The following is a 14,825-nucleotide window of genomic DNA, read 5'->3' as shown; positions in this document are numbered from 1 at the left end:
ATCCACAACGACCAGGATCGTAGTGTTCCCCTGTGACGGAGGAAGATTGGTAAGAAAGTCCACAGACAGGTGTGACCAAGGCCGCTGTGGAACGGGGAGGGGCTGTAACTTCCCTCTAGGCAGGTGTCTAGGAGCCTTACACTGGGCGCACACCGAACAGGAGGAAACATAAACTCTCARGTCCTTCACCAAGMTGGGCCACCAGTACTTCCCCCTAAGAGCCCGCACCATCCTATCGACACCCGGATGACCAGAGGAGGGTAGCGTGTGGGCCCACCTGATCAATCTATCACGAACACCAAGCGGGACGTACCTCCGACCAGCTGAACACTGTGGTGGAGGAGGTTCTAACCGGGACYCCCGCTCGATGTCCGCGTCCACCTCCCATACCACCGGTGCCACCAGACAAGAGGCCGGAAGTATGGGGGTGGGATCGATGGACCGCTCCTCGTCATCATAGAGACGGGACAGTGCATCGGCCTTAACGTTACGGGAACCTGGTCTATAAGAGATGGTGAAACGAAATCTGGTGAAAAACATTGCCCACCTTGCCTGACGAGGATTCAGTCTCCTCGCCGCCCGGATGTACTCCAGATTACGGTGGTCAGTCCAGATGAGGAAAGAGTGTTTCGCACCCTCGAGCCAATGTCTCCACACCTTCAGAGCTTTTACCACAGCCAGCAACTCCCGGTCCCCCACATCATAGTTTTGCTCCGCCGGACTGAGCTTCCTCGAAAAGAAAGCGCAGGGGCAAAGCTTCAGGGGCGTGCCCGAGCYCTGTGATAGCACGGCTCAAACACCAGCCTCGGACGCGTCCACCTCCACTATGAATGCCAAAGAGGGGTCCGGATGCGCCAATAGGGGAGCATCGGTAAACAACGCCTTCAGACGACCAAAAGCTCTGTCCACCTCCGCTGACCACCGCAAATGCACCGGRCCCCCCTTCAGCAGTGAGGTAATGGGAGCAGCCACCTGCCAAAGACCCCGGATAAAGCTCCGGTAGTAATTGGCAAACCCTAAAAACTGCTGCACCTCCTTTACCGTGGTCGGAGTCAGCCAATTACGCACCGCCGCAATGCGGTCACACTCCATCACCACCCCAGATGTGGAAATGTAATACCCCAGGAAAGAGACGGCTTGTTTGGAGAACACACATTTCTCGGCCTTGACGTACAGGTCATGCTCCAACAGTCGCCCAAGTACCTTGCGCACCYGAGACACATGCGCGGCGCGTGTGGCGGAATAGATCAGTATGTCATCGATGTAAATCACCACACCCTGCCCGTGCAGGTCCCTGAGAATCTTGTCTACAAAGGATTGGAAAACGGCTGGAGCATTTMTCAARCCATACGGCATGACGAGGTACTCATAATGGCCAGATGTGYTACTAAACGCGGTCTTCCACTCATCTCCCTCCKGGATTTGRACCAAGTTATACGCGCTCCTGAGATCCAGTTTTGTGAAGAAGCGTGCTCCGTGGAATGACTCCACCGCCGTGGCGATGAGAGCTAGCGSGTAACTGCACCCCACTGTGATGGAATTTAGACCTCTATAGTCAATGCACAGACGCAGACCTCCCTCCTTCTTCTTCACAAAAAAGAAACTCAAGGAGGCAGGTGACGTGGAGGGCCGAATGTACCCCTGTCCCAGAGATTCGGTGACATATGTCTCCATAGCCACCGTCTCCTCCTGTGATAGGGGATACACGTGACTCCTGGGAAGTGCGGCGTTCACCTGGAGGTTTATCGCACAATCCCCTTGTCGATGAGGTGGTAATTGGGTCGCCCTCTTTTTACAGAAGGCGATTGCCAAATCGGCATATTCGGGGGGAATGCAGCACCAGGCCTACTGTACATGTGTCAATACTATCAGAGACCTATCAAACCACAGATTGTCAATAGGTGTAACGTGTAATGTTTTTGTTATTCTGTATATGAACCCTTCATCTATAATAAAACGTAAAAGTACTGTACGTTGATATCRCATACATATTTTATAAAGGAGTAAGCTATTATCCAGTAGCCTAAACAGATTTACTAAGGTGTTATGTGCTGGACTGCTGGTGATAAAATGGGCTCAATGAAAGTCAGTTTTGTTTTCCCCTCATACATTGTTGTTTGGTTGTTTGTTTTCAGTGTGTGCTGGGGATCTGGGATAGGTTTGGCTCCAGAACCACAGTCGAGGCTTGGCGAGCTGCCAAACCTGCAATGAACGCTGATACTCAAACCCYCACAACGTAACCACATCTTGATGGACAAAAAAAACAACTGTTAACTCGGAACTGCAAAATCGGACTTTAGTGAGTTCAAGACAACTGGGAACTATGGAAAAAATTTGCTACGACTGGGAAAGTACGTTTGTGTACGTACAGACCCTGGGAGATGCGAAGCAAGTACAGGGAGTGAATATTTAATGAATAACAGACATGAAACCAAACACGGACAGCTTCTGGACAAGGGAAACATAACACTGACACAGGGATCAAACTGAGGAAGAGACAAATATACTGTAGAGGAGCCAATCAATAAAGTAATGGAGTCCAGGTGAGTCCAATGAAGCGCTGAGGCGCGTAATGATGTTGACAGGTGTGCGTAATGATGGGCAGCCTGGCGCCTTCGAGCGTAAGAGAGGGGGAGCYGGAGCAGATGTGACAGTTTGGAACTTTCATCCAACTCGGAATTGTAAATTCGGAACTCGGGGCTCTTTCTAGATCTACGACCTGAAGATCACTGATGTCATCATGATTCAACTGTTTTTTTTTCAGAGTTCCCAGTTGTCTTAAAAGCACCATAAATCCAGAGAATGCCAGACTTTGATGGCAAAGTTTGCTTAAGTAGGGCCGCCACGCCACCTTCCTGTTCAAGTGAGCACAGCACAACAAGGTGAGTCCAAAAATGTATTGTATGCTGCTGCATAAATTATGTCATTTGCCAAGGGGATATGTATACTGTAGCTAAGAAAGTAATAATAAATGTATGCTGTGTGGCCCGTTCGCCTCACTCTAATAATTTGGTCTATTTTCACCTCTTAATTTCGCCTACTGTTCTGACTTGATGGTYCACATGTAGCCTACAACTTGTTTTTGAGAAATGTAATCATTGAATATTGTATCCTACCGTTCTGACTTMGTGTACAGGGAGAACACTGTAAGAACGGCCCATGTTCTGAATTCTGTCGCTGTACATTTCAAAAGTGCTGAACAAATAGTTATATTGACTACGTCRGTCCTAGATTGCTCATTGTCTTAAATGAAATTACAAATTGCCTCTTATCCGTTTGTCGTCCCCTTATGCCAWCGTTTCTACATCTCAATTGTCAGTAGAAACCACATTTGTTTAAGCAAGTCAGTCATATCAGCAATGTTTTTTTAAAAGGCAGTAAATGAGGRTGAATGAACTGTTTCGCTGCCAACAAGGCTCCGCTGATAGCCAGGTGTCGCAGTGGTAAGGTGTTGAGCCTGCTGTTGGGACAGCTTTATGTAGGCCCTAACAGTTTGTGGGCAGCGTTTGTCACCATTATAGTGCAAMTCATGCATTGTTTAGTGTTGTGTAGTGGCTTTGCTGGCATGCATCCCACATGTTGTTTTTTTTGCCCGACCAAGACTCTGCCTATAGGATCCAATATGATACTTTTTTATTTCCAATACTTGCAGAAAACATAGGCATAAACAATAAATATGGTACAGTACAATAGGGAAAATAGAATAAAGATGCTCTTCCCCTCTGATCTGAAAACAACGCGCTCTGGTGTAGCGGGTAGAAAGTCACAGTGACATGATGCTGCTACCAAATTAGGTGATTATGCAACGCTTGCTATTGCACACTGGCCTTGGCCATGTTGTAGGGAGGGGAGGAGCGGGGTCCTAAAAGAGTTCGCTGCCACTCACGTTTCATCACTTGAGCGCTCGACTACCCCGGATCGGTCCTAGGACGCATTTTAGGCGCGTGGATGCATACTTGCTATCACTGACTACCTTTTTTACTTTTTATCGCGTTTGCCGTGGTTTCCGGACGAACAGGAGGCAAAGAGGTGAAATAAGTGTGGGTTTCGCGATGGGAGCACAGACCTCAGCGCATCGGGACGGGAAGAGCCAAGAGGATGCTTCAGCCGAGAATCTGAGATCAGCGGTGCACGCGATTTCGGAGGGAGATAGCGTCGTCGAATCCAAGGTAAAACAATGGTACCCAGTAATGGCCACTTTACAGCTGACAATGTCAATATCTACTACCCTCAGGCTTAGCCTACACCCCAGGTTTATAAACATATTTCAGTTTATTTTGATAGATAAACAAAGTATAAAATATTGGGCATCAATGTTGAATATTTTTGAGAAATCATAAACTCACGATGCTGCGATGCAGTGCCACTTTTCTTTTGCTGAGTAATGCTATGAGGTGCCTGTGGTCGCTGCACTTAGCCTGTCTGTAGTAGGCTGTAGTAGCGGACTAAACTCTACTCCCGCAGTAATAAAAACGTCAACTGTGGTCTGCCATGGTCACGATTTACGGCTCAATACCATGGGCTCACGGCATCAACAGTCCCTGTGTGCGTTTCAATAGCCTATAGCAGCCTAACCTACTAATATTACAACATTTATAGATGTTTAAGATACATGGATCTGCTGCTGATGATGATGGAGAATGATAAGAAGAAGAATAAAAAAGAGATTTATTAAACATTTATAATCATATTCATAACACACATGCAGTCATAATACAGGCTGCAATATTTTGTAGCTTGTAATGAATGGCACTCCCCAAGTTGATTGACAGCTGCTTGTCTTGGTCTTCAGATTTAGCCTCCACATCTAGATATTTTCCTGCACTTTTTGAAACATATTCAAAGATACCCGAGATAAAATGATGAAAATCATAAAGGTATTGGCCAGTAATAACCTTTTAGCMTTTTGTGTCACATGATAATGCTATGTTTTGATTCCAATGTGCTTGTCCCAGCTCATACATAGCTGACTAATTTAACAATTTGCTGGTCCCATGTTAGTATGTAGGGTGCATAACTGCCACATCTATGTTATATTGCGAACAATGAACTATGGATCATGTTGACAACAAGGTCCATATGACTGACACTGATTCTGCTGTGGTGGACAGTGCAGTGCAGTGGCCCAGACTCAGCAGCGCTGGGAAGGCATGTCTCAATTTGCACCATGTGAAAACAAAAATAACAAGAGCACAGGAAGTGTCCAAGGGGGTGCCTGGCTGGTTCTGACTTAAGATCCAGACGCACCGACGCGCACACACACACACACACCTTAATTTAATTAGGCATAACAATCATTCTTTTATTTTGGCTGGTGTTCTAGAAGCCAGGCGTGGCACAGTGGGTGTCCAACATGATACTCTGCAGCTGGGAGCTGTGGATAGGCATCAGTGATGTTTTTGTTCTACTGTAAGATAAGAGGAGATAGGCCCACTGACTCCAGATGGGCTATGGATATATTGCTTCTGTGTGAACGCTTCTGTGGGTTATGAATAATTCAGCTTTAAGAGGACTTCAGTTAATGGCTTGGTACATTTGGCCACCTGCTGTTTTTGAAGCACCCTTAAACATAATGCATTTCTTTACCTTTCAGTAGCCAGGTGAGAAGTCAAGTTGATCTTTATTTTGCGGTATTTTAAAGGTCAACAGCCACATCAAAGAGTATTGAAATATTACCCTTCTGCGCTGAACAGCAAATTAATAGTAAATATTAAAGACTTTCAAAGTTCCATTTTCCTTATATTTTGATGAAGCTGTATTGCACAAACTAAGCATTCCCGCAACTTGTTTTTCTGTGTGCTGTGTTTGCTCCTGATGTCGTGGTGTGTAATAGTGAGGGTGTTGTGATTTGTGATTTTAGCAAGAATAGAGAAATAGGCATGTATGTATTGCAGATGACAATATGTACCCCGCTGTAGCAGCTTTGTAGGACTATTCCAGCAACTTCCTGCTTTGCTACTTCAAACATTTTTGCTTTCTCACCAATCTCAAATTTGAGTAACTTCTTGCATTTTTACCCAACTAAGTTGGAGGATTGGATACAGGAGCCAGCTTTATGCAATGACAATGAAGGTCATGATTTTGATGGTTTCCCATCTGATTGGTTTAATGTCCACCTATCGAATTAGAGAGCATTCTKAACTTGATAAGACCAGGAAGAGATCAACTGCTCACTGAAGTAGCTATGAGTTGCATACACACCTATTCAGTTTCAGCCTGAAGTAAATCAAACGTTTACAGTTTTTCAGCCCTTTAGTGACTAAACTAACATTGCATGCATGTTTACGGCAGAGTCTTTGTCATTTGGCCTAGGAACTTCTCTGTTAGGGCCATCATGTGTTAAGAGTTTTGGTCGGGATGCAAATCCAACCAGCTTTAGACGTTTGKTGTTGTCTTTAAGCCTACCTTATGGTGTGAGGTTTCGCTTACCTCATATGTCATATAATCCAGCCCATCTGACTGAGTAGACCCTCATGAKCTGTTATAACATAGTTATACCATCTTTATGATATTGAAATGTAGGATTGTCACCCAGTGGCAATGAGAAGCCAGACCATCTCAGGGATGGTGGGGATACAGCTCTAACAGATCCACAGATGATGCAATCTCTATTGCACTCCACACTGTCCTTTCCCACCTGGACAAAAGGAACACCTACGTGAGAATGCTATTCATTGACTACAGCTCAGCGTTCAACACCATAGTGCCCTCAAAGCTCATCACAAAGCTAAGGATCCTGGGACTAAACACATCCCTCTGCCACTGGATCCTGGACTTCCTGATGGGCCGCCCCCAGGTGGTAAGGGTAGGTAACAACACATCTGCCACGCTGATCCGCAAGCATGGAGTCCCTCAGGGGTGCGTGCTCAGTCCCCTCCTGTACTCCCTGTTCACCCATGACTGCATGGCCAGGCACGACTCCACACCACCGTTAAGTTTGCAGGCGACAGAACAGTGATAGGCCTGATCACTGACAACGACGAGGCAGCCTATAGGGAGGAGGTCAGAGACCTGGCCGGGTGGTGCCAGAATAACAATCTATCCCTCAATGTAATCAAGACAGAGCAGATGATTGTGGACTACAGGAAAAGGAGGACCGAGCATGCCCCCATTCTCATCAACGGGGCTGTAGTGGAGCAGGTTGAGAGCTTCAAGTTCCTTGGTGTCCACATCACCAACAAACTAGAATGGTCCAAACACACCGAGACAGTCGTGAAGAGGGCAAGACAAAACCTATTCCCCCTCAGGAGACTGAAAATATTTGGCATGGGTCCTCAGATCCTCATAAGGTTCTACAGCTGCAACATCGAGAGCATCCTGACTGGTTGCATCGCTGCCTGGTACGGCATCTGCTCGGCTTCCGACCSCAAGACAAATTGCAGACTGTCGGTCACACTTGATACGGCCACACAACTTTTACTATAGCCTGTAGGTGAGCATGTCATAACATCTCTTTTTTTGTAGCGTGTTCAAGCAGAGCAGTTGTTTCCTTCATCGACTCAGAAATTAGTGACTAACACGCGCTCCCCTTCTACGGGCATGTGGAGAGGGGTTCTTGAAATGTAACATCCATCACAATGTAGCAGCTGGAATACAGCGGCCCATTCTAGCCGTTTCAAAAGGAGGCGTGACAACATCGTGATTTTTGATATATGGTTACACGAGAATAGGCGGGATCCTAAAAACTAGTAATGGGGGGGGTCGATATTTACTTATCAGAATATTATTTTTGGACGATAGGAAATCGATATTTGACTCCTAGTATCGATTTGTAAAAAGCCGACTAGCTAATGTAGCTAGTGATAACTACCGCTAGTCGGCACTACTTGCACCAAAACTCGGTTATTTTTCATCCTATAGCTTGTTCACCATCTTCTTTTTAAATAATGAGCCAACCTGTTTTCAGCACTTTTATTTCCCTGACTGATAAAAACATATTTTCTCATGCTCTCTCATCTCTCTGTCYCAGACATATAGTGAGCAATATGTTTGGAACATCAAATTGCAATAAAATCTCCGTACCGTATCACAATACATATAGAATCGTGAGAATCGCAATACATATCGTATCGGCACCTAAGTATTGTGACAATATTTTATCGTGAGGTCGCTGGCAATTCCCAGCCCTACTAAATACATTGTTTTGCTCCTGGCACACAATACCTGTGTCAATCAAGAAATGTATGGAGCATGAACATTCCTTACACAGCACCATCCATCCATAAGCACATACATGCATTGATACAAACACTGTTTGCACATGCCTGTGTCATGCTACATGCAGTTCACAATAAAGGGCCATTCACTTGCTCTCAGCAGAACACAGTAGCGGGTGATTATAAACATTGACATGGGTAATGTTATGTCATGTAATGAGTAGATTGCTTAAAGGCCCATACGTTCTTTTATAATGAGCTTTGGCTGGTCTAGCTCGGTTATGACTCTTATTATCCTGTTTAGGACTGAAGGACGAGGCAGGCATAGAGGGATGGGAGTGGGTGAGGAGGGGGGAGGAGGAGAAGAGAGCGTAAAGCCAAATTGAGGAGCCATTGAGGATAGGCTGAGGGAGACAGGCTTGAGTGTGCACCAGCCCAAAACAGCCAGGAAGGAGAGTGTTTTGGGTGGGTGGGGGGATGGAGGTATGAGAGAGGGGGAGGAGAGAGGTATAGAGAGACCGAGATTTGGAGTGAAATGGGGACCTGCCAGGGTGACATAAAGACAGATGAATCGGGTGATTGTTCCTGGTCCCCTTGGTTAAAAGGATCCTGATGACAGCAGGGGTAGAGAGTGAAATGGACTCAGGTAAAGAAAAAGTCTAATGGGGAGATCTAGGCAGCCAGGCCACCCGTGATACAAGTCAGTATTCGACGTCCATCCATGTCTGAACACGTTGGAAGATGATGCGGAAACTGGCCACTAGGGGCAACAGTGAGCGGTGTTACCTTCAGYTAGATTCCATTGTTTGATTGTAGGGGGTTGGCAGATGGGCATAAGCATCTGCCTCTGATTCCAAAAGTTGCTGGTTCGAATCCAGCAATATGAATTTTTTTGAATGTTCTGTTTTAAGCATATCTCAAACCTTAACCCTTACCTTGACCATTTGGAGTTAAAGCCTAAACTTTTTATATTATATTTTATTTAACCTTTATTTAACAAGGCAAGTCAGTTAAGAACAAATTCTTATTTACAATGACGGCCTACCCCGGCCAAACCCGGACGATGCTGGGCCAATTGTGACTATGGGACACCCAATCACGGCCGGTTGTGATTCAGCCTAGAATCGTACCAGGGTCTGTAGTGATGCCTCTAGCACTGAGATGCAGTGCCTAGACCGCTGCATCAGTCGGGAGCCTTAACTTAAAATACTTCAAAATGTGATGTTTGCCTCAACTTCGAAATTTGACATTTGAGAAACATAGATGAACGTCTAATTCTGACATGAGACTGTGAGAGCTAGTTGGATCGAGGACCTCCTCTCTCATCTGCAGCTATGGGTTAATGGGAGAGTTTGGACTGAGTAGGAGTCTGTAGCTAGGTCCCAATACTCTCACAAGGCCTCCCTCCGTTCCCCAACTTCTTCTCTTCATGACAACTGAGGGGTGGAAGGACTGGATAGGATTCAACAATATAGCATTACCTATCCAGTCCTGTCAGATCTTTGATCACAAAGGAAAGGCAATGATGAGAGTTTGCTATTGAAGACTACTGGGACGTGCATGCCTTAGATTCAACCTTTCATTGACTAGGTTCATGTTATAGGAGCCTCACCTGATTACATAATTCAGTTAAACCATAATGGAAGTAGCTTCTGGAGATCAATCACATTTATTTATAAAGCCCTTTTTACATCAGCCGATGTCACAAAGTGCTGCACAGAAACCCAGCCTAAAACCCCAAACAGCAAGCAATGCAGATGTAGAAGCACGGTGGCTAGGAACAACTCCCTAGAAAGGCAGGAACCTAGGAAGAAACCCATAGAGAACCCAGGCTCTGAGGAGTGGCCAGTCCTCTTCTGGCTGTGCCGGGTGGAGATTATAACAGTATATGGCCAAGATGTTCAAATGTTCATAGATGACCAGCAGGGTCAAATAATAATTATCATAGTGGTTGTAGAGGGTGCAACAGGTCAGCACCTCAGGACTAAATGCCAGTTGGCTTTTCATAGCTGATCATTCAGAGTTGGAGACTACAGGTTCGGTAGAGAGAGAGAGTCGAAAACAGCAGGTCCGGGACAAGGTAGCATGTCTGGTGAACGAGTCAGTTTTCTATAGCCGCAGGCAGAAAATTTGAAACTGGAGCAGCAGCACGACCAGGTGGACTGGGGACAGCAAGGAGTCATCAGGCCAGGTAGTTCTGAAGCATGGTCCTAGGTCTCAGGTCCTCCGAGAGAAGAGAGAAAGAGAGCGAGAGAGAGAGAGAATTAGATGGGAGGATACTTAAATTCACACAGGACACCGGATAAGACGGGAGAAATACTCCAGATATACAGTGCCTTGCAAAAGTATTCATCCCCCTTGGCGTTTTTTCCTATTTTGTTGCATTACAATCTGTAATTTAAATAGATTTTTGGGGGGATTTCATGTAATGGACATACACAAAATAGTCCAAATTGGTGAAGGGAAATAAAAAATAAATAAAAAAATTATGGAAAAGGGGTACATGCATATGTATTTGCTATGAAGCCCCTAAATAAGATCTTGTGCAACCAATTACCTTCAGAAGTCACAAAATGAGTTAAAGTCCACCTGTGTGCAATCTGTCACATGATCTCAGTATATTGTGGCAGACCAGGGGGTTGGGTCAAAACGTTTACACAGATCAGACACGGACAGAGTAGATTTAGCTCAGTTTCAAAAGGTGTTTATTAAAATAATAGTCCAAAAGAAAGGAATAAGTCTCCCCCAAGAGACCCTCTCCGGGTTACCGTCTTCTGGGCTCCGGGTCTTGCTGTATCCTGTGGGGATCAAAAACTGAACTCCCTCCTGTTACCGTCCCCAACTATACGTGAGTCCTTTTCAAGGTTCACCTTCCAGCAGGACAATGACCCTAAGCATAATGCTAAAGCAACACTTGAGTGGTTTAAGGGGAAACATTTAAATGTCTTGGAATGGCCTAGTCAAAGCCCAGACCTCAATTCATTTGAGAATCTGTGGTATGACTTAAAGATTGCTGTACACCAGCGGAACCCATCCAACTTGAAGGAGCTGGAGCAGTTTTGCCTTGAAGAATGGAAAAATATCCCAGTGGATAGATGTACCAAGCTTATAGAGACATACCCCAAGAGACTTGCAGCTGTAATTGCTGCAAAAGGTGGCTCTACAAAGTATTGACTCTGGGGGGGTGAATAGTTATGCACGCTCAAGTTTTCATTTTTTTTGTCTTATTTATTGTTTGTTTCACAATAAAAAATATTTTTCATCTTCAAAGTGGTAGGCATGTTGTGTAAATCAAATTATACAAATCCCCCCAAAAATCTATTTTAATTCCAGGTTGTAAGGCAACAAAATAGGAAAAATGCCAAGGGGGTGAATACTTTTGCAAGCCACTGTAACAGACTGACACTAGCCCCCCGACACATAAATTATTGCAGCATAATTACTGTAGGCTGAGATAGGAGGGGTCGAGAGACACTGTGGCCCCGTCCGTCGATACCCCTGGACAGGACCAACAAGGCAGGATATAACCCCACCCACTTTGCCAGAGCACTGCCCCCACACCACTAGAGGGATATCTGAAGGTAGCCTAATTCGTTAAGAGTGAACGGAGATGTATGCACGAGACAGAATGCACGTGCAACACGTATACAGTCCATTTGCGATGGTACCTTTCTCATGTGCATATCATTGCACAAGATTGCGTTGTCTATGTATTTGATCCCGTTTTTCTACAGGAAAACTGAGCATCCCATAATTTTTGTGTCACCTCCCAAAGTGATAAGTTGTTCCCTCCTCACATAAACAGGTCCCTGCAAAGATCTCCGTGTTAGCTCTTTATCTTCATTAAATCCTCTCTAACTCATGGTCAGCCCAATATAAGCCAAACCATGCATAGAATGCATAGATAGTTGTAAGATGATTAGAAGTGCGGAGATCAATCACTATGGACACTAGAATGGGGAGGAATGATTGGAATTGCTCCCTTGCGTGACAACATAAAGGAGAATTAGGGAAGGGGATTGGCCTAATTGTTTATGAAAGGCAAAAGSAGTTTGGGAAGGGAAGTAGAATTGGAATTCCATTTATCTTATCTGATATTTTTTTCTAATCTTTACAGGAAAATGCCACGGGCACTATGTGATGTGTGGAGACATTTCACTGCAGCGAATGTAGAAGGAAAAGCTGTGTGCATTTGAAAATACTGTGCCATATCATATGTGAAGAATGCAAGAAAGATGCAGAAACATCTGGCCAAGTGCATAAAGTTCCCTCAGCGTTCACAACACCTCAGCGCTCACAACAAGCAACCTCTGACAAAAGTCTCMCTACTTTTATTTGAGATGAAAATTATGAATCAGACACCTTATCGATAGCAACAGCTCATGGTCCTCCTGGAATCAGAAGTATTTTTGACTCAATGGAGGAACATAGTCAGAGATGCTGATGAATGTCTTGCTCGAGCTGTGTATGCAACTGGTTCACCTCTGATGCTCACAGGCAATGTGTATTGGAAGAGATTTCTGAATGTTCTTCGCCCAGCATACACCCCTCCAACCAGACATGCCTTATCTACTATATTGCTGGATGCAGAGTTCAACAGAGTTCAAGTGAAGGTCAAGCAAATCATACAGAAAGCAGACTGTATTGCAATCATCTCTGATGGGTGGTCGAATGTTCGTGGGCAAGTAATAATTAACTACATCATCTCCACCCCTCAACCAGTATTCTACAAAAGCACAGACACAAGGGACAACATACACAACGGTCTCTACATTGCAGATGAGCTGAAGGCAGTCATCAATGACCTTGGACCACAGAAGGTATTTGCACTGGTGACAGACAATGCTGCGAACATGAAGGCTGCTTGGTCTAAAGTGGAGGAGTCCTACCCGGACATCACACCCATTGGCTGTGCTGCTCATGCATTGAATCTGCTCCTCAAGGACATTATGGCACTGAAAACAATGGATACGCTCTACAAGAGAGCCAAAAAAATTGAAGGGTCATCAAGTTACATCAGCAATCTACCCCACCAAGCAAAGTGAGAAGAATAAGAGCACCACATTGAAGCCATTGGGGTGGTTGTCATCATMTTTGACAGGCTCCTGGAGGGGAAGGAGTCTCTCCAAGAAATGGCCATATCACAGTCTACCGATATGGACAGCCCCATCAAGAGGATCCTCCTGGATGATGTATTTTGAGAGAGAGAGGTAAGCAGCCTGAAACTCCTGAAACCTATAGCAGTAGCCATTGCACGGATTGAGGGAGACAATGCCATCCTGTCTGATGTTCAGACCCTGCTTGCAGATGTAAGAGAAGAAATCCGTACTGCCCTGCCCACTTCCCTGTTGCTCCAAGCAGAGGAAACTGCAGTTCTGAAATACATAAAAAAGCGTGAAGACTTCTGCCTGAAGCCCATACACGCCACATGTTGGATCCCAAGTATGCTGGCAAGAGCATCCTGTCTGTTGCAGAGATCAACAAGGCCTATGGTGTCATCACTACCATGTCTCGCCACCTTGGCTTGGATGAGGGCAAGGTTCTTGGTAGTCTGGTGAAGTACACTTCCAAGCAAGGGCTTTGAGAAGGAGTTGCAATATGGCAGTCGTGCCAACATACCTCATCAGCCACCTGGTGGAAGGGACTTTGTGGATCTGAGGCTCTTTCCCCTGTTGCTTCCATCCTCCTCCAAATCCCACCAACATCAGGCGCCTCAGAGCGCAACTGGTCCTTGTTTGGGAACACACACACACCAAAGCCCGCAACAGGCTGACGAATACAAGGGTTAAGAAAATTGTGGCAAATCTGGGCATCCGGGCAAATTTGAGGCTTTTTGAACCTGGCAACGAGCCATCCACAACAAGCTTGGAGAGTGACAGTGAAGACGAGGACTCAGAGTCTGATGTTCAAGTGGGGGACATTGTTGTGGTCCAGGGAGAAGACATGAAAGCCTGAGAGGAAGACAACCAAAGCTTTAGTTTCTAGACTATCATTTTACAGAATTTAATAATTTGCTATTATGTCTACTTATGATAAGATAAAATGTTTATGTTTTTGTCTCCATGTGATATGGCTAATATATCCAATGCAAAAAACATCTACATTTAAATGGGATTAATATTAATTTGCATATGTTTCCGTTAATTCCCACATATTCCCGTTAATTCCCATATATTCCTGTTAATTCCCACAGAAAGTTTCCACCTCTGAATATTACCCAAAATGTGCAACCCTACTAGTAACGCTACAATGTTCTTCTCCCAGAGTGTCTACTTTGTGTTGTTTTGGTCTTTATGTCTCACTGCTCTGTACGAGCTCTCCTCTCCTGCCTCCCTTTCTCTCTTAATGGAGGAGAAGAAGCTTGTGTGTAATTAGAGTGTGTCCTCCATCCCCCCATTTCGGCCATGTCAGATCCACCGCCAGCTCAGCTCTGGAAATAATGGACCTGTGTATTTGGGCTTTTAGAAAGGAGAGGAGGCTCTTGTTCTTTTGTAAGTTTCTCACCCCTCGTTCCCTCTGATGGGGAGTTCAATCCCTTTACATGATAATGAGTTTCAGGGAAACCCGMAATCACAAAACGGCAACAAAATAAACGAGGAACATAACAATCGGGAAAATCTATGAATATAATTATATAAATTATATTATGATTATCTTATTAAAATGTTT

At 45.0% G+C, this 14,825-nt stretch overlaps 1 protein-coding gene across 2 annotated transcripts in view; it reads left to right on the top strand.

The window, feature by feature from the left end:
• The first annotated feature begins 3,846 nt into the window (after positions 1-3,846).
• Positions 3,847-14,825, top strand: part of LOC111954607 (A-kinase anchor protein 12-like) — a 51,898-nt gene continuing 40,919 nt past the window's right edge. For both annotated transcript variants that reach the window (XM_023974473.2, XM_023974474.2), the window contains exon 1: positions 3,847-4,169. In XM_023974473.2, the coding sequence (XP_023830241.1) occupies positions 4,053-4,169 (117 nt within the window). In that variant the 5' untranslated portion in view covers positions 3,847-4,052. The remainder of the gene's footprint in view (positions 4,170-14,825) is intronic.

The sequence above is a fragment of the Salvelinus sp. IW2-2015 genome, linkage group LG28, assembly GCF_002910315.2.
Source record: "Salvelinus sp. IW2-2015 linkage group LG28, ASM291031v2, whole genome shotgun sequence".
In the NCBI taxonomy this organism is placed as follows: domain Eukaryota; kingdom Metazoa; phylum Chordata; class Actinopteri; order Salmoniformes; family Salmonidae; genus Salvelinus; species Salvelinus sp. IW2-2015.
Note: the sequence above shows the minus strand (reverse complement) of the source record. Positions and strands in the feature narration are given on the sequence as shown.